The following is a 24,783-nucleotide window of genomic DNA, read 5'->3' as shown; positions in this document are numbered from 1 at the left end:
GAGTTCAAAGACTGCAAACGAAGAATGTCCACCTGGAAAGAAACTTTGAATTAAGATACATTTATCTGATTGCTCTACTAGCTTTTCAATGGAAATGATGACGGTTAGTGAGAAAAGGGTGTTTTTGTCTCTTCTTTCACATCTTTACAGAGGAGACAGAATGATTTCATCCAATTTGAGTCGGCAAACAATTTGATGATAATCCAGAGTTTTGATCAAGTCCTCCAGATGTGTGACAATGCAGCTTTAAACATTGAGGCTGTAATTTAGGCAAAGGAATAAAAGAGCTTCACTGCAGAGCAACAGTATGTAATGTGTCAAGAGTGACTGAAAGAATAAAACATGCAAACACGCAACGGGGTTACGTGTGATTATTCATAAAGCCTTTTCCATCGCCCTGAAAATGAAAGTTACAAAAACCAAATGTTTTGTTTGTCGTACATTGACCTGTGATTACATTTAAACACGCCAACGGCAGCATGTCTTCACACAAACCGTGTCCCAGGGCTGGCCCAATCGTTTTGGGGGCCCTAAGTATTGATTGATTTGGGGCCCCCCTCCCACCACCGTGATCTTACTTGTGCTTGACGATTATTGACACAAATGTCACACTATAATGTTACATTATAAATTGTATTAATACGGTGACCGATTATGAACTATTGTCCTCCTGGGCACAGATGCATCAAGTCTCCCCCCCCCCACCAGCTGGAGAATGGCAATACCTAAATGTGTTCAGATTCATAGCAGCTGCTGAGTTGGCTTAAGTCCTATACTTCATTATGAACATCTACACAAGGAACTGCTCACACTGAGCTCTGTTTTGGAAAGAGATGTTTCCGTGGATTTCTTTCTTCTTTTTTTTAAGCACCACAATAGAAACTTCACTTTCCATTAAGAAATGTGTCTTAGTATTATTGAGGTGTATTTTCTCAAGTACAATTTTGAGATGCTTCCATTTTTTTACTCCACATTTCAGAGAAAACGTTTTTCTCCACTAGACTTATTAGACAGTTCTAGTTACTATTTACTTTCTGGCTAAGCATCCTAAATCAAAGGAGGAGCTTTTAAAATACAATCCATTGTTTAAGATTCAAGCAAGCCAACAGGGTTGAGAAAACCCCAAACCATTTGGATCTTCTTTCTTCTGCCTTTAACTGCCCCTCTGATTTATTCTCTGGTTATTGGTAACCACTGGACTAAATTACCAAACTGTACATAAAATAGGCAAGTTAAATAATGTAGCATTCTGCTGTTCAAGTTGGATTTTGAATACAGGACATCTACTTGTAGTAGGCCTACAAGTATGTTGTATTTTATTGAAGTTCTCTCTGCTTCTGCCCAGCTGATTATGTGCGTAGATACCACAAGGAATATGTGAGCGTTTGTGATGCTTTAAAAAATATAGATATTACAACGTGTATAGGAAATCTGAGTAATGTACTCAGATATGATTAAAGATATACAGTCATCAGAAATGAGAAAGTTACAGTCACTTTCAACAAATATGATCAGCTCTCTGGCTCGCTCTCCGTCGGGTTGTTGGTTCTCGGAAAGTGATGCTGCTCCTCTGATGGAGAAACGTTCGTCAGAGCGCGGATGGGTCTGCGCGTGAGAGCCGAGCGCGCTCACCGGACCGCAGCGCACTAGCAGAGATCAGTGGGCGGGAGACAGGAAGACGTCAACAGGTAAGGAAACGGTGACACAGAGGATGGGTAGATGTGAGAGAGAAAGAGAGAGAGAGACTCACACCTCAAGGAAGTTAACAATACGACAGGAGAACAAAAGACCCATCAAGGTAAAACCACTTTATTGTATATGGTTCCATTTCCATGATGTTTTAATGTCACAGCTTATTTCTGGAGATGGTTAATTGACTTTCTTGAACGTGTCTACATTCTCCTCCAGGATGGGACTTGTGCAGTGTTTGGTGGTTGTCTGGATGTCGTCTGCACAGCTGGTACTCACCTCTCCGCTGGTAACATCACACCTTCTCTTCACACATCATCTTACAGAAAACAAGTGAAATAAATAGCTGTCAAACAAGTGAAGAGTTTTCTGTTTATGTGTTTGTATCTAATTGTGTTTCTGTGTTGACAGGCAGGTGGGGGGACGTGTAAAATGTGCCCTGCAGGTAAACTCATGTGGTGTGATAATCTCTAATCTATTTTCTTCTGTCTGTTGCTTAGACTCGCTGCTTTGAATGAATGAATTAGGAATTCATATAATTATGATACATATCTGGAAATGACTATGAGCACTGAGGCGTACAGTATCTGTCTCTCTCCCCTGTCTGTCTCTCTGTTGGTTGTGATGAACAGTGATGTGCCCTGCACACGGAGTCTTGTGACCACATCCTTCATTAATATGCGGTCTCGTTGAGGGAGCAGCTTCTCTCTCTTCTCACATCCGGTTGATCTCGTTAGCTTGTCTCGGTTCTCGCAGGTGAGCATCCCAAGTCTTGTATGGAGTGTGAGTCCTGCCCCGCTGGGTACTACACAGCTGAGTGGAACCGTGAAGACTTCTGCCATCCCTGCCACGTAGACTGCAGACCAGGTGAGGAAACTATGAGTCATTGCTGCCAGTTTAACGGTTTCACTAATGCGCCCTCTAGGTTTTTCTAGTTAAACGGTTCAAATCCATAAAATATACTCTCCATTCTGTCTCAGCCTTTCACCTGAAGGTGGTTCAGAACTGCACCAGCACCTCCAATATGAAGTGCGTGTGCGAGGAGGGTTTCCAGTGCAGTCATCCGGTCCCATACTCCACCAACTGCAGATTCTGTGCCAAGACCACAACCGGTAAATACTGAGCAGACTGTACACTTCAGAAGGTTTACTGACTGAGAGAATGATTAATAATGATTCATATGAAGGCTATACATGAGTTATTTACACATGACAGTTATAAAAAGAGGCTCTGATCTGTGAAACCCCCTCCCCCATTGACTGTAAAAATCTGATTCTTTATTTAGAATGGTGATAATACAATGTAAAACCATTACTACTTAGTCCTACTTAAGTAAACATAAGCAAGTATTGTTGGTCATGGTGGGAGCCTTATAGCACCCTATAGTGTAATCATTTCCTGAAAATGTAATGTAACAATGTAATACAAAATCCTGAATGATATTGTATTAAATTTTTACTGATAATGTCATCATTACATTATTGTGAATTTATTAAATTTTCAGGGGGGTCTTTTTTCTCCAAAACTGATAAATGCAATACTTGACAGATAATGAGTTATCTAATGTGACGTGTGTGTGTGTGTGTGTGTGTGTGTGTGTGTGTGTGTGTGTGTGTGTGTGTGTGTGTGTGTGTGTGTGTGTGTGTGTGTGTGTGTGTGTGTTCATTTTCAGTCCAGAGTTCTACATTTTGTGTTTTAATAATCTAAGAATGTTATATACACTGGATTTGAAACAACAGAATGACTATTGGGTTAAATTGCAGACCTTGAGTACCATACAGCCATATGTGCAAATACTCAGGGACATGCAACTACATCCTGGTCCGACTAAGTGGGTGATGGACTTCCCTCCTTGGGAGACCAGACTTCCAGCTCAGATATAAGCTTCAGCAGCACTGGAGACCCAGGGAACTGTTCCCGAAATGTACCTCTTCATTTCACAGATTCACAACAAATCACTACCTCATGAAAACAACCACATGGTCATTTTGTATATCATTATCTGTCAAGTATTACATTATCAGTTTTGGAAAAAAAAAAAAAAAAAAAAGAACCCCCTGAAAAATTTAATAAATTCCCAATAATGTAATTGTCATGGGGGGGACTCAGAAAAAAGGAGGTAAGGACCCAAATGCAGGCAGGAGACCAAGGGGGAAGGCAAACATTTGTATTTTAACTAAATACAACAAAGTGTCGACTGAAAAGACTACAATGGCAAAAACGGCAGTCAAAGAAACACTTACGAAATTAACCAAACACAAAGGGACACGGGAGGCTGGATGCAGGAACACGAGTAATCCAAAGAACCGGGGTGGTGCAGCATGCAGCGAGCTTCATACAACAATGAACGGACAGCGAGACAGGGGAAACACACAGAGGCAGGGAGCTGACGAGGGACAGGTGAAACACATTAAGGCAGGTAGGGTAATCAACAGGAGAGGGTGGGGGAGTCAAGACAGCGGAAACAACGAGGACCAGGAAGTACAAGACAGGAAATCACACAGAGGACAAAATTACAAAATAAAACTAGAAATTAACTCAAGAGAAATACAGATCATGACAGTAATAAGGTATTACATTATCGCTAAAAATGCTATTACAATATCAGTCAGGATATTTTATTACATTATTGGTGAAGTTATTACATTATTGAGTTTTATTACATTTTTGATGGAGTTAAGTGCAAATGTTCTTACATTTTCAGGAATTATTACATTATAGGGTGCTACAAGCCTTCACCCCTAGACCACCAAGGAGCCACAGATATAATTTCCCCCAACAACAGTGATATTTTTTTCTGATTTCAAGAAGAAGAATGCAAAATGACAAGTATTTAATTAAATGTATTCAGCTAAAATGAAAACAAAACAACAAAGTACAAAGATTCCCAAAACAGATTCTTCTCAATACCTCAAAACATGAGGATGATGATGAAGGATGATGAATCCCCCCCTCACACATGATCCTTCTCCCAGATCCATCCTCGTTTTTCCATTTTGATTCGGCATACTCTCTCAAACTCCTGTCAACTCTTCTCATGCATGTCTGTAAAGCTTGATGCCATTCCAAGACATGAGTGAGATTTGATTTGGTCCTGTGTTCTGAAACCAAACCTGTGATGTTCTATTTATTCTCCAGAAGCAGCCGTTGTTACATCAGATAAAGATAAACACACGCTTTCCTCAGCTTCCTCAGCACAGAGCACCACTTCCTCCAAACCATGCCAATTTCCCAAGTAAGTCATGTCCCCTGAGATACAGAACAGAATAAATACCCGACACCTAATGCTCTCACAGTTACAGTACACTACCTTAAGATTATTTTACCGTTTGTACATTCCCGATATTACAGTCTGTAATGTTCCTGGGGTCACATATTTGAGATATTCAACCCTTCACCCTTATCTCACACAGGTGTGGCCCTCAGTCAGTCCGGCCGACAGGAAATGGCACAAATCTCAAAGGAGGTCAGTGTGAGAGAGAGTATGTGGAGACTGGACAGCATTTCCAATGGATTTCTATTGTTTTGAGGCACAAGGGTAGATTTGAAGCCATGCTAGCGCCATGAGGCATGTTGGTCATTTCAGACTGATATGCCTCACGGATTGTCATGAAATGGTGTACAGACATGCACGATCCCCAGAGGATGAATCTAGCTGACTTTGTTGATCCCCTGACTTCTCCTCTGACGACACCAGTAGTTTGGCATTCTTGGCTTGTCATTGAATATCAAGTATTGGATGGATTGCCATGGTACATCTATCCATGATGCCCAGAGGATCAATCCTGCTTACATTGGTGATTCCCTCACGTTTCCTGTAGTGTCAACAGTAGGGCAAAGTTTTTACTCATACTGTCAAACACCTCTGGGATGGATTGGTGCAACATCTTATACATGCATTAATGGTTCCCAAATGATGAATCCTACTGACTCTTTCACTGGCAGCAGGGGCGGACTGGTCATACTGAGCATTTTCCCAGTGGGCCGACGTGCGTTTTGCAACAACTTTTTTTTGTTTTTTTTGACCGGTGTCTGTCCCTGACTGGCACCACTAGAAGGTTCACATTTGAGGTTTGAGTACAATATATCTCTTGCAATGGAATCTGGCTCATCACTTAGTCAGTGATGAACCAGATTCCAAGGGATACCATCATCATATCAAAATACCTGCAAACTAATTCCATCAGCCTCATCAGTGATGACTTTGTTAGTGATGTTTTTCAGCATATTAGCATTTAGCTGTTGGACCTCACAGAGACGCTAGCATGGCCGTAGCCTCTTATTGTCTTGTTTTTCTCTCTCAGACAAGACGAGCAGTCAGCTGGCAGCCATCTTGTGTCCAGTGGTTGCCGTGGGATGCTTGGCTCTTGTGATCCTGTTCTTCGTTCATGGCCTTGGAGATGAAACATGTTTCAAGCAAGGTAAGATGGTGTTTCCATCCAGGACAGGTTCCTTTTCACTGTTGAAACAATCAAACTTTGCATTAATCCATCTCTCAAAAGCCTTCTTCCAAGTGTAGCATTAGCTCTGCACAGTTAGTTGCTTTGTAAATCCTGTATGTGTTGACTCATCAGCGAAGAAACTGACTTTCTGTTATTCATTTATTTATCTATTGTTTTTCAGCTATTGCAAAGTTGTACAGTGAGGTAAGTACCTTATTTCAAAATCCTTACTCTTTCATGTCCATATATATATAGAGAGAGAGAGATATGGCATCACTTGTCTTTGGTTTGCACCACACTGATGTACATGTTGTCCTTCAGGGAGGTAGAGAAGCAGCTCACAAGCCAAAAGAGTCAACTCATCGCTTCACCAGAGACTCATTCAGTGCGAAGCAGCAGCCGTCAGGCCTTTCAGCAGCCAATCTGGGTACTGATGAGTGAAACGAGGACTTTCATGTGAAATACTTGACTCACTCTGTGGAGTCATTTTGAAATAAAACATGAAACTGATGCAGCTGTGTTACTGTAATGATTCTGAGTCTTACTTATTTGTTGTACTCTATAAACGACATGTCAACGTACTTCTTCAGGTCAATCAGAACATTACCGTAAGTTCACCGTTTGCTTGTTTTGGTCTCCATAGGTCCAGTCCACGTCCACAATCCAGCCACGGTTATCTTTAGCTTGCTCAGTCAGTTTACAGGCCAAGTTGGTCCGACAATTGAATGTGGGAAGACGGCGGAGAGAGTTATCAGCGAGGAAGACGACGAGAGGGACTGTCCTGTGTTTCATCCCACGTCCTCTCCCGGTGTTCATCTCTCCGAGGAGGAGAGGAGCGGTGACACCGGCAGCGTTTTCTTTCCCTCCCAGGAGCAGGGGAAGGACTGCCATGTGTCCAAAGAGGAGATGCTATGATGCATCCTTAAAATCCAAGAACATTTGTGCAGAGGGTTACGACACATTCTTTGGAAGGAAGGAACTGTAAAACTGTGAACCACCGATGAGTGTGGAGCAGATCCCTCTACAAACTGTGGAGGGATGTCAGTGCTCTGCAGGGACATTTTTATTTGCCCATCCCGAGTAAACTTGTGGTCTGCCAACACCAGAAACCTTCACTCTGTCGAGAGCAGCTGGAGGGTGATCTGCTTTGTAAGTTATAATTTAAAATGTCATACTTTTTAATAAGCTCTGTCAGCTCGCTCTCAAGTATTAGTCCTGAATGTTTTTTTGTTTTTGTTTTGAACAAATATCAGGCATTTGGATTATAATACACTTTTATTTTGAATAAAGAAAACTAAGTAGAATGCATGTTAGAAGAATATGCATAATCTGAAAAGTCTATTTATACATACACCTGTAAAGATGTGAAATGTCTCGTTTGTGTACCATAGTACATACCCGCATATAGCAACATACTGCACAGTGTCTCACTCAGGCATGATCTTTGCAGCGTCACACTCGGCACTTTCATGTCATGTCTGCATGTCTGTGTTTTATACACTTTTATCATCTCAACATCACAAATGTCAAACGACACAAAAAGTCAAGTTTCCTCCCAGAAAACGACATGAGTCAAACGTTGTCAGTGGTTTGATTCATCAGCATGGGCCAAGTGATGGTTTGCCCCGATTTTGTCATCACTTTCCAAAGCAACCAGCAATGTTTTGCAGGAAATGTTTCCCTGTCAAATTCTTTAACTCATACGTCACATTTCCCACGCACTTCCTGGACAGGCGTGGATACTCCTTCATCATCGGAGGATGGCGTTACTGCAGCAGCTTCTCCAGCCAAAATGTAGCCTGAGCAACAACAGAACAGGAGCAAGTTTGGGGTTTTTTGTAAATTGGCGATAAAAAAGATGAAATGATAAAAGTACAATGCTCTGTGTGCTTCCTGTGTGTATATATATATATATCTGCTGCATAATAATCATTTACTAACCTTGTTTGGATTTGATCCAGCGCAGAAAGGGCTTGATATTTGTGACAACAACAAGTGCAAGTCCTGCAGACAGGAGGGCAATTATCACCAGGAACCAGACCGTATCTGTTAGAAGGTGAAAGAAAGACATTTTTGAAAGATTCAGATGGAGAAAGATAATAAATACGTTTTTATTTGCACAGACAGAACCGGTGGCTTACTTTACCTCCGATTGGTTGAGAAGGTGGTGTGGTGAGGACTCCAGCTTTCAGGGCTGGCGGGGAAGAGATGAAAAAAAAAATCATATCAGTAAAGTACATTTTAATAGTTCAATATTAAATATTGAACTGTTTATGGTTCAGATTAGCCAGTGAGCAACACAGTTTCTAATTAACTCATGTCACCATGTTGTTGCACCATTTTTAATCATGACATCAGCAAGGAACTCTTTCACTCGAACTTGCCAAAACATTCCGGAATGGTGTAGAGTGTGTTGCTATGGTTACAGTACTCTGTGTAGTGTTTCAGTACATGTCGCCATGGTTGCAGTAGTGAACTTCTTTAAAGCTACGATACAGGCGTGTGGCTAGGAAAACTACGTTGATGGATCTTTATGAACTATGAATCACAGGGAATTCAATGTTATGTTGCGCAAAAATGGTATTGGCAGAAATACGCCGCCTTAATCTTTAATCTTCAGTTGGTAGTGCTCCACAATGTTCACCAGCTAGTCGCTAACTTTGTCTGCAGGCATTTCCTGCTGGCCGAGCAGCAGGAGGTGAACCCACGATGATGTCACAGAAAGACGCTGGTGATAATTCTCTATGGGTTTGTCATGCAACAAGCGACTTCACTCACGTTTTTGACTCATTATTAATATAATCAGATTTTTTAGTGCAGCTTCAAATAACCAGGTGATCAATAAGTGCTGAGAGCCCTGCTTTGAGCTTTTATATACGTTATATCTTGTTCACAGCTGTCAACATGTTGTTGCACCAAATAAAACATATACGTCATTTGAACTCCTGAGTCTTTATGTTTTTCACTGATAAAAGTCGACTAGAATTTGAGTAGGTCTACCCTTCCCTTGTTAGATATGAGCTTTTCAAATGTGAAGCTGCAGCTGACACTCGGGTACCTGTAGTGGATGGAGGGAGTGTGGGTTTGGTGGTATATGGTATCGGCACACACTGTTTGCAGGATCGGTCTTTGCATCTGTAGTCGGCTTTACAACGGCACACAGCATTGTGAGTGGCGTTACAGTGTGACTGATACTCCATGTTTGCTGTAAAGAAATTAGACAAAAACTAGTCATCAACTAAGTTCAACTATAATCAGAATTCTGAGTATGTTTCAGCATGTGAGAAAGACACACACGTTGCCTGTAAAACATGACATGATGATAAACCGAAAATGTGAAATGACTCAGCAAACTGGGCACAGCAGGTAAAGATTCTGGTTCTAGGTCATAAGACGGTTAGATTATCACGTTGGATAGCTGTTCTTTTGAGACAGACACAACGGCTATTTCTCAGTCAAAGCAGAATTTGAACTTTTTTACTTTCTTGCAGAATAATGCTTTAAAGTGGCAGTCTGTAACATTTCCATCTATTTAATTGTCTTTTAAATTCCTATCTATCAAAGAGTGAGTTAAAACAATGGTGATTGATCATGTGACCCACTAATGAAAGTGCTTGTACTTGCTGCTTTGTCCAGAAATAGGGGCTGCGGTGGAATAGTCTATTTCTCTTAGGAAGGTTCCTAACTGAAGAAGTGACCCGGAAGTAAACAAGTGGCCGCCATGATAAGAGCCGTTTGAATTCTCTAAATGCAAAGGAAAGGAGCTCCAATGCTTCCTTTCAGAGCTCCTTTAGCATCTGATACAACGGACCTTCCTATACCAAAGGAAAGGAGATTACACCGACCCACAATTCTTTGCGAGAGCAACATTTAAAGTGACGCACACCTCGGCCGTTCATGAAAACCAACAATATGTGCATTTACATATTTAACAATGACTTTCATGCAGACATATAGTCATTGGAATTGTGTTGATACATGTGTGTGGACAGTGATAATAATTGAATGGTATTTTTATTTATGTCAATCATGTTGAAATGTTTGACAAAAACAAAACGAAAACCACAAATTAAATGTAAATACAGCAAACGGTCAAACAGGAAGAAGGAGCTGCTGGACCTGAAGCCGGTCAGTGAACCAGCTGTTTATAAAACCAACAACATGGGGAGAAGTGGACGACGCGTTTTTGTAGTCCATTATTGTAGTTTCTCCAGCAGACGCACGTCAATCACCGGTGATCATCAGCTGTCAATCATCAGCAGCATTATAATGACGTAGCTTAGTGAAAGGCCGGTTGGATTCTCTGAGCACCGCGGTCGACTTCTCCTAAATCCTTTTGAGTTCTCCTATCGCCTTTCCTTAACCCCGTGACCTTTTCCCCAGAGGTCAAGGAATAGGAGTTAGGAATAGGAGTTAGGACCTTATTTATTGACTATTCGACCGCAGCCATGATCTCAGTGTCTGTGGTCACATTCCCACTAAACTCTAAATGAGTTTGATCTTTTTCTGCAGTCAGCAGCGGTTGGTCTGCAGGTGGAGCTCCTCATAGAAGTATGCTGCGTTTACTTGGAATGGGAAATCGGTAACTTCCAACTGCTGAGTCAGGCTCCCTCCAGTCTAAAGTGTGACCAGGTACATTTCATTACTGCTGACTCACAATGGCAGAGAAAGAAGACCATTCAACTTCCAGTCCAAGAAAAAGAAACAACAAACTAATGGAAGTGAAGAAGGAAAGTCATCAAGAAGCAAAGTGACGCCAACGAGGGGAAACCACGGACCTCCTTTCAGTGTGGAGCATTTGAAGGCATCACACAGATGAGAGCCATTTGGGTGAAGAAGATGAGGGTTGCAGTCAAATAGTCAAAAAATAAGGTCCTAACTCCTATTCCTAACTCCTACACCTTGACCTCTGGGGAAAACGTCACGGGGTTAAGGAAAGGCGATAGGAGATCTCAAAAGGATTTAGGAAAAGACGGCCGCGGTGCTCAGAGAATCCGACCGGACTTTCAGTGGCTGTGTTTCGGATCGCATGCATTTGTGCCTATGCATGCACAAGACTTGAGAGGATCCGCCGGAACTTGTCATAAACACGTCAAGTTCCCACCACGTCAAGTCAGACACAGGTGCACTTCACGGACTTTGCACAAAGAATAGGCTTGTTTCGAATCAAGCATGCGCATGCATTTGCCTCGCAAAACAAGGCATTCTGGGAAAAAAACGTCACAAATGCTGGTGATAACTTCCCTTTGCGACATGTCACATGACTTTAAAAACTCGCGGTATCTCCAGGTACCTCCCTTCGCATGCTTTTCTCTGCAGATGGTCTGAAATAAGTGCGGACATAAGACACTCCCCTCAACCGCACTTGTTTGTTGTTTACAGCTAATTCTAATTCTTAAACACAGGCACATTTGTCCCATTTCATATATTTTATCTTCAGTGCATTCTGTTTGTAACAAGCACCATATAAATGTAATATTTAGTACAGTGAGAGAAAACTCACTCTTACTCAAGGCTTTTATGCAAGATTGAAGGGTCAACACAGCATAATACTTCACTCTAAGGAGGTCCATTGTTGTACACCTTTGGGAGAAATGTGCTTTTATTTCAAGATGCCTACACTCGATTACCATATGAGTGTAAACATAAAGGTTAGGCATGACTGCAGATACACAGTAGATTTAAGGCCATTTAAGAACTGAGCATGTTATACTGAAGGAAACTATTAGTATAAAAGCTTGAAATATGTGGCATGGTGCCCCTGTTGAAACTGATGATAAACACCCCAAATATATATTATATATACAAATAATATTGTTTTATTGCAAGTGTGAGTTTTTCTGTGTGGGTTAAATCATTTCCACCTGAATTAGTTTCCATAGCTGATAATTGCTGTAAAGCATGTGTAGGATTAAACATTTATGACATTTTGAACGCCCACCTTCACCCCCCCCCCCCCCCCCCCCTCCTCCCATTGGTATAATGTCACATTGTAAAAGGTTTTGTTTTTTAACAGCTGCACTGTAACATTAAGTCGAACTAACCGTTTGAATCTGATATGTATACGTAAAAGTCAAATCAGAAGAGTCACTTTTTTCTCATTCTGTGTTTTCCAGTGACATTTAAAAGAAGCACAACAGGCTGTTTGCTCACCTGTAGCAGAGACCTGAGTGCAGCAACAACATACATGTGACATTTGTGTACTTACTCTTTCCGATGTTCATCACTTTTGTGTTGTTGTGTGTTTTTCTTTTTTCTTTGACAAGACAGTGGTATATACGTTTTCAACCTCTTCCTGTCTGCTGTTTTGGTGGGCTGTGTTGCTCATACTGCTGTTGCTACTGCTGCAGAATCCCACCCTAATAACCTCCTGATCTAGTTCACAGCCCCCCAAATCCCCCCTCCTTTCAATCTCTCTCTGACTGTATCCCACCATGACACACAGAATGGGGAAATCCCCGTATGTGACCCTGGGTCTCAATGGGCAAACTTCTCTGAAATCGCGATCAAGATACAGAGTTGAGAAACAACTAATAGCAGCTCATCTTCATCAAGATGTTGTGCTGTACCTGGACGGGTCACAGCTCCAGAGAATGATGAATCACTCGTGTCTCATCTCGCAACATATCTTGCTCAAAAGACATGACGCACACAAACTAAGGGGGAACCACAGTGTTTCACAGATAGTATTCTATCGTAATGTTTAATCACTCCAAACCAAAACCAGTCCACACGACATCTCCTGCTCCATGTATCGGTTTCAGCATCAAGCTGTCCATCATTTTCTTCAAGCTGATAATGATACAGGCTCAAAATCATATGAAGCATTCATTTTCATTTTTTTTTATTAATTATTGTAAAAGTAAAGAAGGGTACAACTCTCCTGAATTTGCCCTGTGTGAGCTGTTGCTTTAAATGAATATACAAACTCTAATGATATCACTGCTGTCACCAAGGCTGCTTCGGTTGTAGGTCTACAAGTAGGATTTGCACACAATTCTGCTCTCGCGTATCGTGAGTGCTAAGAGAAAAAGCTGTGAAGTTTACTCACCTTCATCGCATTTTTCACAAAATTCGCAGGCCAACTCGTCATTGTAGGTATCAATGTACCGGTCACCAACGCAGGGTCCACACTCGAGTTCACACGTGGTGGAGGAACGCTTGACTATATGGTTACCTGGAACAAATGCAGGACTTCAGTTAGAACCTGCATCAAACAATGAAACGCATTGAGATGAACAGAAATCATCCACGTACCTGGTGGGCACTTGTCACAGCAAAGCTGGGAATGGACCACTGGCCAGGCATATTGTCTGTCATTGCAGCCCAAGGAAAGCACGGGGGAGAGGAGAGAGAGACTGCACATGAAAGTAAAGGCACAATAACAGAGCGGATGCATCTGGGAAGGAGATAAGAGGAGGGATGAGGAGAGAGGAGGTGGAGGGAAACAATGACTTATTTGATCAGATATATTCACACAACACACACACACAAAAAGACAAACGCCTTTTTTAGCACTTTATAGTATTCGTACAAGTCATTATCAACACCGACTTTGGCAGTGACGCTTCTGTATAAACCCTTTTCAGATAACACAGTACTGAGAGGAACAAATACAGAGTTAGCTTCACATCCTGCTGTGAGGGAGATCACAGGAAGCCTTTTATCACATGTTGCACCGGCGGCTACAGCTGAAAACGTCTGGCTTACTGTCTACTTACCACGGAGGAGAGGAGGTGAGACGAGATGCGACCTGGGACCCTCGGAGTGTGAGACTGAACAGGGGACCAGAAGTGTGTACGGGGATTATTCATGAAATGTCAGCGATGACTCATCATGAAAGGCTTACATTTGTCTTTGAAATCTCTCGGCCCAGCTCTCTCATCCTGTCTCTGCCTTTCGCTGCGACCCCCCGGCTCTGTGCACAGAAACAAGCGCTTCTCCAGCCTCCACTCTTTTTCCACAAGCACCATCGCTCTCGTTTCATCCAAATGTAGTCTTTTTTACTGCAAACAATATCTCTCACACACATCAGTCTCTTTATCTCCCTCTAAAGACTTGGATGACATGATCGTTTCAGCTCAATATCATACACCACTCATTTGACGCCGAGCAATCCTGTCGCAATGCTCTTACAGAAAGCTGTTGAGTAGATAAAACATTATTCCAAGAAATAACATCATGCTGATGCCTCATGGCACCCAGGGATGAGCAATAAGAAGAGATTTCTATCAACAAAATGTAGAGGAAATGACTTTAGTCATCGTGCATGAGAACATGATGATTTGCTCTGTGGGCCTTCAGATGTAGGGCCATGTAATGTCATGTCTGAGGTGCTCCCAAAGAGCATTGCCTGTGTATAAAACTTTCTGTGTGTGTTAGCTCAGATTATTATCTGTCCACTGTGGCTTCAACTGTCCACATGACAGAAAAATGATGCAGCCAATAAACAGAGGAATGAGTGTTTGGGGAATTCAAACGTTGTAAGTGTGAGAACATCTTGTGTCGTTACTTGATTGGTGATGACCATGATTGCAAATATAAAGTATATACATGTATTTTCTATTGATATAATATATGTAGGTACTAATCTAAACTGCTAAAGAATGTGAAATTCCCCGTCACAGGATCATCAAAGTTCATCTTATCTTTCGCAACATTTATTTATTCGCCACCGGTGTCTCTTTTTTTTAATCCCCGTCTCCACTTTGAAAACATCCTCACCTTCAAGTGACTTTGACACTAAGCTGCACGTCCACCATTCGGCTGTCATGTTGTGCTTTTCTCGGCATCATCACTTTTCAGAGACAGCAGCGCCACGACACGTGACCTCCAGTCAACTGGTTGAGGAGGCAGCATCGCAAAGGGGCTGTCTCTAAAACGAAGCTGAAACAGAGTGCAGGGATGACTGTAACAGGGATGACTGTAAGATGACGAGGCACTAAACTCATTCTGAAGTGTGGAGCAGACCTGGACATGGTTATCTCCAGGTTCCCGTGGGCTGCTGACTGACAGGATCAATGTGTTTGATTAACCTGCCAGGAACACGTTGAGGTCTGTTGTGATGAAGTAAACAGATAATAAACTAAATATATTTGTCACACTTGATTTGAAACCCCAAATTTACATGGAGACTCAGATCTGTCCTCGCAGGCCGTGTGAAACTCACCACTGTGTGACTGTTTAAGGAAAGTCCGACTTCAAGTGTCTGCACGAGGAGTGCCAGCGTAAGCACTCCACGGTTTATGAGACGGAGAAATACAGAGACACACAATTCTTTCTCTTTTTGCTCATTAAAAAGGAAGGATGTGGTTTTTCTGAAGAAGCACTTGTCTCGCTCTGCTGACTGAGTTCTTTCAGCACAGTCACGTGAGGTTGCACTCTGCTGGTCGCTGAAGGAAGTGCCACTTATGGTGCCTGTAATTACAATGCGTCATGTTATGCTTCATATTTGCATTCCATCCAGGAATGGGTCCGCAGTGAGTGGGGAATTTTCACAATTTATTTTGATCTAATTTAGTTTCTACATTGATTTAAACCCCACTGGTTTAAAAAAATACGTTTTAAATCTGTTTCACTGAAATGCCCCTGAATGAATACTGGAAAAGTTGCCTACCCAATTTGACAATTAACGGTATGAAAAATCACGTTGCTCCTCGATGTATCTTTAATGCAAAGTCTACACATCGGACTCATCATCATCACGTTTTTGAAAATACATTATTTCTTTATACTTCCCACCATGAACATTGGCACATTCCTCGGTCAATATTTTACGTTAAATTATATTATATTATATTATATACTGTAGCCTACTGTATTGCTGTTTCCAACATGAACTAAATGTTTATCTAACTATCTATCTATCTATCTATCTATCTATCTATCTATCTATCTATCTATCTATCTATCTATCTATCTATCTATCTGTCGTTTAATTGCTATATGGGAAAGAATGTGAAGTAATTATGTTGAAATGAATGTTGAAATTGTATTGAAGTTTTCATCACAACTGAGGGTTATGGATGGTAAATGAACGGATGGTGTCTGTAAAGCCTTGAGACTTTAGTACATGGCGCCACGACGCGTCTCCTACAGTGATGACTGAGTCACCTGCAGTGACTCGTCTCCCTGCAGACTCACCTGCTCTCCTTCCAGCGGCGGGTTGAGCGGCTTCAGCCCGCAGCTCGTCTTCTTGCCAAACGCTCTCGTGACGTAGCCACTTCCCGTCAGAGCCCGCCCCACCAGCTCCGCTCAGACGAGGGTCGAGTTTGCTTTTGGATTACCAATAATATAGAATATCGTTATATGGACTCAAATGTACATGAATGTCGATGTACCGGCCGTGAGTCGCGTGACTGGTCATCCAGGTAAGTCTGCGGGAAGGTGAGCGATCCGTGAGCGATCCGTGTCGGGCTTGTGGTGGGCGTCATGTGATCTGGAGCTAAACCGAAACCAGCCGAGCGAGATAAGAAAGAAGAACAATCGAAGCGTAGTGTTGTGTAGGTTTACTTCTTCCTTCCATGTCCACGTACACACGCGTCTCCAGCCTGACTTCTGGAGGTGTTACAGATTATAACGTGAACGTGTGTCAGTGCGACTCGCGAGGAGGCGAGCTGGCGAGCAGGGGCCGCAGGCTGGGCTTTCGAAACCGACTTTAGTCCCTTCATCATGCCGTTCACCCCGTAGCATGACCCGTAGTATAACCCTACATAAGTTTCTATTCAAGGGCTTATTTATGGCGGAGGAGAAACATCCATCTGGCAAATGCCCGAGTTTACTTTGAATAGAATGAAAACATTCAAATGCCCGAGTTTACTTTGAATAGAATGAAAACATTCAGCCAAATGTACAACACAAATAAATCCAGTGGCTTTTACCAGTGCCCCCCCCCCCCCCAATACAATGCTTACCAATCTATAGACCTGTGAACTCTTTTCATTTGAACTGTTTTTTATGATGGTGGTGGTGATCCTGATTTAATAATTAACACCTTGAAAGAGATTCCCTCTGCCTAAATGTTATTTATGGTCTCAGAGTCGCTGCATCTGCTGATTGGATACCATTTATGTGGAGAAAAAAAAAGTTCACCTTTTAAGTTAAACAGGTCAAGGGTCAGGAGGTATTTAATCTAGTTTGGATGTATCTATCCATGTAAATTATGCACAAAAGGCTTTTATTCCCACTGCAGAACACTTTATTAACTAATGGATGAAATGTTTAGAAGGGACAAGCTTTACATGATTGTATTAAGTTTATTTTTTAGTATTTTTTAATTAGTTGTCAACCATTTTTTTAAGGAAAAACAAAGTTTGATTCCAGCTTCTTGAAGCTGAATGTCTAGTCCCCCCCTAGTCGTTAGTTGACCGAGATTTCTTTGAAGGCTTTTTTCATGCTGGATTACTTATTTCAGAGAGCCTACAATTTACAATGTGTTTTTACAGATCGTTTTCCCTGCAGGTGGACACAGATGGATTGAGCTAAACCTGTAAGAAAATGGAGGCAGCGGCACACAGAGGAAGAGGGATGAAAAAAGCCCCTGTTGGCACAATACTGCTCCTTGTGGTGAGGAAAAACTTTGAAGTGTTGACCAAATACTTTGAACTTGCATGAGTGCATGAAAAGCTTCCTTGTGGTGGACAAAAAGCCTTCATTTGCCCAAACATTGTATATTGTGTGTTGCAGTGCATGTTCATCCCCACGCTGACATCGGCACAACCTTCAGAGGAGAAGTGTGATCATGATGAGTATCTCACTGAAAAAGGCATCTGTTGCAACAAATGCTCTGCAGGTATGGTCCGGCCTGCTGCACGCTGCACATGAGCGGGAACGCCACGCTGCAGAGTGGTAACAGGAGATGTTTGTGCCTTCCAGGTAGTAAGCTTGTAGATGTGTGTCATGCTACGGGTCAGAGAAGTAACTGCACACGATGTCCCGCTGGACAGTACACGGAACAGATGAACTTCCACCCGACCTGCTTCAGCTGCAGTCGCTGCAAAGGTAGAGCCACGTGACTTTGTCCAGGATCTGACCTCTTTGACTGAGTGTTGTCATCAGCTCATGGTTTGCTGTGTCACTCTTTCCTTTTTTTCTACGTTTCCACAGCGCGATATCACGACGAGGAGGTATCGCCATGTGAGCGTAACAAGAACGCGGTTTGTCGCTGTGCAGCGGGTTATTACAAGAAAAAAATTGACTCCGAGTCATACGATTGTCTGAAATGCACAAAATGTGGAGAGAACGAAACGGAAAAACAGACATGTGAGACAATGTACTAATACTCAGTTATGTTGATTTTTTTTTCATTCAAATTGGAGTACATTATACACTACCACATACATACATCTTTTTCTTTTTTAAAAAACAAAATACATACATACATCCATCCATCCATTTTCTACCGCTTATCCTGTATTCAGGGTCGCAGGGGGGCTGGAGCCGATCCCAGCTGTCATTGGGCGAAGGCAGGGTACACCCTGGACAGGACGCCAGTCTATCACAGGGCCAACATACATACATACAGTGGGGCAAAAAAGTATTTAGTCAGCCACCGATTGCGCAGGTTCTCCCACTTAAAATGATGACAGAGGTCTGTAATTTTCAGCATAGGTACACTTCAACTGTGAGAGACAGAATGTGAAAAAAAATCCTGGAAATCACATTGTAGGATTTTTAAAGAATTTATTTGTAAATGATGGTGGAAAATAAGTATTTGGTCACCTACAAACAAGCAAGATCTCTGGCTCTCACAGACCTGTAACTTCTTCTTTAAGAAGCTCTTCTGTCCTCCACTTGTTGCCTGTATTAATGGCACCTGTTTGAACTCGTTATCTGTATAAAAGAAACATACAAGACCATTGATAATCTCCCTCGATCTGGAGCTCCACGCAAGATCTCATCCCGTGGGGTCAAAATGATCATGAGAATGGTGAGCAAAAATCCCAGAACTACACGGGGGGACCTGGTGAATGACCTGCAGAGAGCTGGGACCAAAGTAACAAAGGTTACTATCAGTAACACACTACGCTGACAGGGAATCAAATCCTGCAGACGAGTCCCCTGCTTAAGCCAGTACATGTCCAGGCCCTTCTGAAGTTTTGAGCATATGGATGATCCAGAAGAGGATTGGGAGAATGTCAGGTGGTCAGATGAAACCAAAATAGAACTTTTTGGTACAAACTCAACTCGTCGTGTTTGGAGGAAGAAGAATGCTGAGTTGCATCCCAAGAACACCATACCTACTGTGAAGCATGGGGGTGGAAACATCATGCTTTGAGGCTGTTTTTCTGCAAAGGGGACAGGATGACTGATCCGTGTCAAGGAAAGAATGAATGGGGCCATGTATCGTGAGATTTTGAGCCAAAACCTCCTTCCATCAGTGAGAGCATGAAGATGAAACGTGGCTGGGTCTTCCAGCATGACGATGATCCCAAACAAACCGGGCAACGAAGGAGTGGCTCCGTAAGAAGCATTTGAAAGTCCTGGAGTGGACTAGCCAGTCTCCAGACCTCAACCCCATAGAAAATCTGTGGAGGGAGTTTAAAGTCTGTGTTGCCCGGCAACAGCCCCAAAAAAATCACTGCTCTAGAGGAGATCTGCATGGAGGAATGGGCCAAAATACCAGCTACAGTGTGTGCAAACCAGGGAAGACCTACATTAAACATTTGACCTCTGTCATTGCCAACAAAGGTTCTATTACAAATATTGAGTTGAACTTTTGTTATTGACCAAATACTTATTTTCCACCATAATTTACAAACAAATTATTTAAAAAATCCTACAATGTGATTTCCAGGATTTTTTGTTGAAGTGTACCTATGATGAAAATTACAGACCTCAGTCATCATTTTAAGTGGGAGAACTTGCACAATTGGTGGCTGACTAAATACTTTTTTGCCCCACTGTATATACATACACACACACACACACATATATATATATATATATATATATATATATATATATATATATATATATATATATATATATATATATACACACACACATACGTATACACACATACCACGCACACATACACACCAACATGTACACATACAAACATATACATACATACACATACAGAAATATAAATGAAAGACAATAATAAAACATTTAAAATAGGGTGAAAACAAACGGACCACAAGAACCCAAGCTGCAAATCAAATAATTTTTTGTGTAAAAACCTTTTTTTAGTTCATTCAAGCATTCCCTCGGTTTGGTCTAAATAAAACAATAGTCTTGTTTTAAACTAGTGACTTCTGTGCACAGGTACGCCGGAGAGAAACACTGTGTGTGGCTGCAAAGAGAACTACTACAGAGCCAACGGCAAGTGTAAACTCTGCACCAGGTGAGTAGCGGGATGTTTCTCCTACATTCATTGTTCCCATCCTGCTCTTTGGGACGGTTTTATTTATAACTGTTAAAGGGGAAGTTGGTTTGTTGAAATGAAACTCACAACACACGTCCGACTGTAAAATATTTCCATTAGTTGGCAACAAAAGTGAGAAGTGGCTGGCATTTTAACAGTCATCAAACAACTGGCTTGTCGGCCCGTGTATGCCCTGGTCACTGAGACAGGAGCCCGAAAATATCTTGTTCTATGGTTTTTAAATATTTATATTTAATTTACAGATGTTTGTCAAACTGTTGTAGATTTTAAACAGTGGTTAAAATCTACAAAATCACAAATACATTATTTTGGTGAGAAGGAGTTAAATTTGTCCTGATTCGACAATTGGGAAATGCTTCAATTGGCATTTAAAAAGGGAATTATTCAGGGAAATATGAAAGTCTGGATGTGTCCAGTAACTGTTGAGTACATTGTTAAGCAGGTGGACAGACACAGATTTTTGTCTCAGATAAAAGAGGAAAGTCTTAACATGCAGAAGTTTGAACTCATTTACCATTGTTTAAATAAAAACAAATAGCTGGTCTTCCTTTTAATCACTTCCTCTTAAGTGTCTACTTCCTCCTGCATGTTGTGAAACGTTCCTCCCTTCTCTTCACAGTTGTGCCGAGTGCAAACATCTCTGTACCTCACCAGCTCTGACTACAAAAGGTGAGCCAGCTGTTATACGAAGGAGTCAATGCATACGCACTAAGAATGTCTACGGTATCATGTTGTGGTTTCTATGATGTTACATGAACTACAGCTGCACTGAGTGCCATGGTAACTAGGCATTGAGCAGCAGTCAGACATGAACACATCTTTTGGACATTTCTAATTTATTGTGAAAATAAATCTCCTCAAATGATTTCATTAGAAATGATAGTTTTGAAGTAGGCTACTGTAAGAAATGGGATTATAATAAATAATTCCCTGCCATATGGTCCCTACTGGTTTCCATTGTTCTGATCATGAAAGATGTATTTCAATTTAATTCCATGTGTTATTTAATTTGCTGAAGCCTGCATCGGTGAAAGAAAGTGTTGATGAAGTTTAGACCGTTGTTTTTCTATCTTTCTGTCTTGTTCCCCTGTCTCCTCAGATCCTGATGAAGCTCCTAAACCCGATACATATTTGATCAACATAATAGTCGGAGCTGCAGTTGTTACTGTGGCGGTGATGGTGCTGATGATTCTCATCACCTATGTGACCACAAAGCGCTTGACCAAGCAGAAGTTGCTGAAACAGTCTACCCAACCACCGGAAGTCCCCCCAGACTCATGCGAGGTAACTGATCTAACAGGATGTGGTCCCCCGTGTTGCAGTAGACACCACCCAACCCGAGACCCAGTCAAGACCAAGACCAGTGCAAGTCCCTAACCCGCTGACACATGTGGATCGTGTGAATCTTATAGGCACCCCTCAGATTGATCTGGCATATCATCTTCATTCACCTCTTTTATTGCTATATAATGTGTATGTGTGTGTATGCTATAAGTGTGCTATGATAAAGGCATTGCATGGCATTCCCTCTATATTCTATGAGCAGTCACAATAGTGATGATACAAAATAGCAATTTAGTGATATCTCCACGGTTGTGGTCTTGAAATAAGATCCAGAGTCCTCATTTTCTGAGCTGGAGACAAAACTGAGACCTTTAAAAAGTGGTCTTGAGACCGGTCTGGAGAACAAGACAGGATGTCGATACTACAACACTGGTGGTTACTTTTCTCTACTGGATGCGTGTCTTCGGTCGCTAACATGAAACTGCCCTTGTCTCGTAGGAAGTCCTGATCCACAGTGAAGAACCTTCAGACGACATGACTGTGAAGGCTGTTCCCCAAAGTCCCTGTAGTGAACAGGAGCCGTCCAATCTGCCCGACTGTGTCCCCCAGGAAACGAGTGAGTGTATTTCACACAGCAGCACTTGGTCCTGACCAATAGTCTGGTGTGTTTCGGCTCGTTACAAACAGAAACCATTGTACTGACTCTTATCTCTTCCGATTAACGCCGCCTCCCCTCTCCTGTGCAGTCTCTGACCTGATCTACGCAGTGCTGGACCTGGTCCCGGGGCCGCAGGTGAAGCAGCTGATGCGCTCTCTCGGTGTGAGGGATACCGAGATCGAACAAGCTGAGACGGATAACCGATTCTGCCGCGAGGCTCACTACCAGATGCTGAGGGTGTGGGCTGAGAGAGGCTCACGTGGTGGTGGAGGAGGAGGAGGTAGAATTCTGCACTGGCCCTTGTTGCAGGAGTTGGTGGACAAACTGAGAAAGATGCACCTGGGATTGGCCGCTGAGCAGCTGGAGATACAGTACGGCATTCAGTAATTCTGCTACGCGTGCCAAGTGGAGCCAGAAGCTTATGAAACCAAGTACTGTCCTCTTTGGAGGCACACGAAGTGAGACGGTGCTACAGCCAGCAGTTTTATTTCCCAGAAAGCAGCATCCCTGAGCCTTCTGCCACTCGCCTTGCCAGTCTCACACTGAGGAGGCAGGGTCTAACTACTGAGAGCAGATCAAATGGTCCAGGGGAGCAGAGGCACCGAAAATAGCACAAATCCACTCAGCTTCCAATTTGACAGAAGAGCTTTTAGCCATGTCTATGTTTTTGTTTTGTTTTTCCAAAGGAATAATACAACATTTGTGGAATGAACTCATTGGCTCTGTTGTACAGAGTTAGATGAGAAGATTGATGCCACTTTCATTCCTGTCAGGTAAATATGAAGCTACAACCAGCAGCTTAGCAAAGCATGCAGACTGGAAAGGGGAAATAGATTAGCCTTGCTTTGTCAAACAAAATCCAACTGCCAACAGCTCACTCACTAGTTTGCATGTTATATCACGTTTGTTTGATTTGAAGTGTAAAGAGCACAACTGGCTGTATTGCATAGGGCTTATGGTCCGTCATGCTGGACTGTTTCTCACCTGGGAACGCTAACTTCCTGGAGTCTTCACTGGTTGCCCAGCACTCATCTAGCTAACTCTCTGCCCGGGAGCTAAAACGTGTCTATGAACTATTCCTCAGGGACCATCATGACTGTGCAGAGTTTCTTTTCTGTTTGCAATGAGCTCTATGTATGTAGATAGAGCTAGGCTAGCTGATTTACCCCAGTTTCCAGTCTTTATGCTAAGCTAACGAGCTCTAGCTTAGCAGTTAGCATAACATGATGACGATTCTCATCAAACTCAAGGCAAGAAAGCTGCTAAGAGTATTCCTCGAAATATCATACAGGAACAATTAATTATACAACCTCCATTCAGGATTTGAGTTTTGATGCATTTTTTTTTGTTTTACTGAATTGTGTTTAGTGAACAGCAGTTTTATCCATTGTGCCAATCCAGTATGTTTGATCATTTGTTCCTGTTTAGGAGAGGGAAGTACAAAATCTGATTCAGACTATTCATCCTGTCGACGGTTATATTGTTTAAACACAGTTGTATTTTTATTTTATGGTAACAATCACAGAAGCAGGGAAGTTTGTACCCACTGGTGCAGACAAGACCTCTGCCACTACTCACAGGCTTCTCACAGCCATGAACCTTCCTGTCAGCCCCATCATACAAGCATTATTACTGTTAGAGGGAAGAGGACACACCTCGTCTCAGTCTGCCTCAGCGTGTCAACTTCTAGAATACCAGCCTTGGCCTGCAGATTCAGATATGAATCAGCAGACACTCAGACAGACTGACACTGTGTCACTCCACAGCACTTTTGATACCTATTTTACTGTATTATAAACCAGAACAATGTATTGAATGGGCAGTACATGTTGAGCAGTATACAAATATATATTGTGTTTATAATGGGTCTTTAAATAAATATATATTTCTATTTTAATCGCTGTTTCTGAATTGTGTCTTGAATTTGCTGCCATTAACAGGCTGTGAATAATATAGTGTGTGTGTGTGTGTGTGTGTGTGTGTGTGTGTGTGTGTGTGTGTGTGTGTGTGTGTGTGTGTGTGTGTGTGTGTGTGTGTGTGTGTGTGTGTGTGTGTGTGAATCATGTATTAACCCTCCAGCTCTTCTTGCGTGCAAACGCTGCTGTGTCCCATGTTGCCTTCGTGTCATGATGCCTCTCCTTCTGTTGTGTGACGAGCAAAACAACAAGTACTGCTTAAGGCTATGTTCCCCTCCTTAAAATGATTTCCCCCCTGTTTGCTCAGAGTGATCAATGAGCCTTGATTGATGTGAAACAACAATAGATCATCTTCAAAGAAATGAGTCAACACCTCTGCTCCACTAAGCTCTCATAGCGCCGGCG

General features: G+C 42.2%; 3 protein-coding genes across 13 annotated transcripts; 2 read left to right on the top strand and 1 right to left on the bottom strand.

The window, feature by feature from the left end:
• The first annotated feature begins 1,682 nt into the window (after positions 1-1,682).
• Positions 1,683-8,066, top strand: LOC311024761 (uncharacterized protein). 2 transcript variants are annotated; one of them, XM_084027327.1, is made up of 11 exons: positions 1,687-1,798; positions 1,909-1,978; positions 2,101-2,134; positions 2,446-2,556; positions 2,670-2,801; positions 4,828-4,924; positions 5,103-5,155; positions 5,994-6,110; positions 6,313-6,335; positions 6,453-6,558; positions 6,775-8,066. In XM_084027327.1, exons 2-11 carry the CDS (start codon positions 1,910-1,912, stop codon positions 7,044-7,046), a joined length of 1,014 nt encoding a protein of 337 aa, XP_083883453.1. In that variant the 5' UTR covers positions 1,687-1,798; position 1,909; the 3' UTR covers positions 7,047-8,066. The 2 variants fall into 2 exon arrangements, with proteins under 2 accessions (XP_083883454.1, XP_083883453.1); XM_084027328.1 differs by lacking the exons at positions 4,828-4,924; positions 5,103-5,155 and having other exon boundaries at positions 1,683-1,798.
• Positions 7,793-16,406, bottom strand: LOC311024762 (CD27 antigen). Of its 8 annotated transcripts, XM_084027332.1 has the most exons (9): positions 15,301-15,950; positions 15,102-15,187; positions 13,853-15,017; positions 13,389-13,530; positions 13,183-13,308; positions 9,190-9,336; positions 8,278-8,325; positions 8,073-8,177; positions 7,793-7,930 (listed from the first exon to the last, which is right to left on the bottom strand). In XM_084027332.1, exons 3-9 carry the CDS (start codon positions 13,943-13,945, stop codon positions 7,830-7,832), a joined length of 762 nt encoding a protein of 253 aa, XP_083883458.1. In that variant the 5' UTR covers positions 13,946-15,017; positions 15,102-15,187; positions 15,301-15,950; the 3' UTR covers positions 7,793-7,829. The 8 variants fall into 8 exon arrangements, with proteins under 8 accessions (XP_083883458.1, XP_083883459.1, XP_083883461.1 ...); XM_084027333.1 differs by lacking the exon at positions 15,301-15,950 and adding an exon at positions 16,275-16,406 and having other exon boundaries at positions 13,853-15,187; XM_084027335.1 differs by lacking the exons at positions 15,102-15,187; positions 15,301-15,950 and adding an exon at positions 16,275-16,401.
• tnfrsf1a (tumor necrosis factor receptor superfamily, member 1a) lies at positions 16,360-24,359 on the top strand. Of its 3 annotated transcripts, none has more exons than XM_084027326.1 (10): positions 16,360-16,501; positions 17,576-17,696; positions 17,817-17,922; positions 18,006-18,131; positions 18,237-18,392; positions 20,400-20,478; positions 21,140-21,189; positions 21,632-21,804; positions 22,303-22,420; positions 22,551-24,359. In XM_084027326.1, the coding sequence occupies exons 2-10, from the start codon at positions 17,628-17,630 to the stop codon at positions 22,847-22,849; spliced, it is 1,176 nt and encodes a 391-aa protein (XP_083883452.1). In that variant the 5' UTR covers positions 16,360-16,501; positions 17,576-17,627; the 3' UTR covers positions 22,850-24,359. The 3 variants fall into 3 exon arrangements, with proteins under 3 accessions (XP_083883452.1, XP_083883450.1, XP_083883451.1); XM_084027324.1 differs by having other exon boundaries at positions 21,620-21,804; XM_084027325.1 differs by having other exon boundaries at positions 16,364-16,501; positions 17,592-17,696; positions 21,620-21,804.
• Positions 24,360-24,783: the final 424 nt, after the last annotated feature.

Source organism: Eutrigla gurnardus, assembly GCF_963514095.1.
Source record: "Eutrigla gurnardus genome assembly, chromosome: 14".
NCBI classification, from domain to species: Eukaryota; Metazoa; Chordata; class Actinopteri; order Perciformes; family Triglidae; genus Eutrigla; species Eutrigla gurnardus.
This window is presented reverse-complemented; position numbering and strand designations above follow the sequence as displayed.

Bases quoted from the DNA above. Each gene is read 5' to 3' on its own strand.
- LOC311024761 (XM_084027327.1), top strand. From the start codon at position 1,910: ATGGGACTTGTGCAGTGTTTGGTGGTTGTCTGGATGTCGTCTGCACAG. The intron at 2,557-2,669 runs GTGAGGAAACTA...ATTCTGTCTCAG, and splicing joins CCACGTAGACTGCAGACCAG to CCTTTCACCTGAAGGTGGTT. The intron at 2,802-4,827 runs GTAAATACTGAG...TTTATTCTCCAG, and splicing joins CTGTGCCAAGACCACAACCG to AAGCAGCCGTTGTTACATCA.
- tnfrsf1a (XM_084027324.1), top strand. From the start codon at position 17,628: ATGGAGGCAGCGGCACACAGAGGAAGAGGGATGAAAAAAGCCCCTGTT. The intron at 17,697-17,816 runs GTGAGGAAAAAC...TGTGTGTTGCAG, and splicing joins GCACAATACTGCTCCTTGTG to TGCATGTTCATCCCCACGCT. The intron at 17,923-18,005 runs GTATGGTCCGGC...TGTGCCTTCCAG, and splicing joins TTGCAACAAATGCTCTGCAG to GTAGTAAGCTTGTAGATGTG.
- LOC311024762 (XM_084027333.1), bottom strand. From the start codon at position 13,945: ATGAATAATCCCCGTACACACTTCTGGTCCCCTGTTCAGTCTCACACT. The intron at 9,337-13,182 runs GTGAGTAAACTT...ATTTCTTTACAG, and splicing joins TTGTGAAAAATGCGATGAAG to CAAACATGGAGTATCAGTCA. The intron at 8,326-9,189 runs GTACCCGAGTGT...CTTCCCCGCCAG, and splicing joins ACTCCCTCCATCCACTACAG to CCCTGAAAGCTGGAGTCCTC.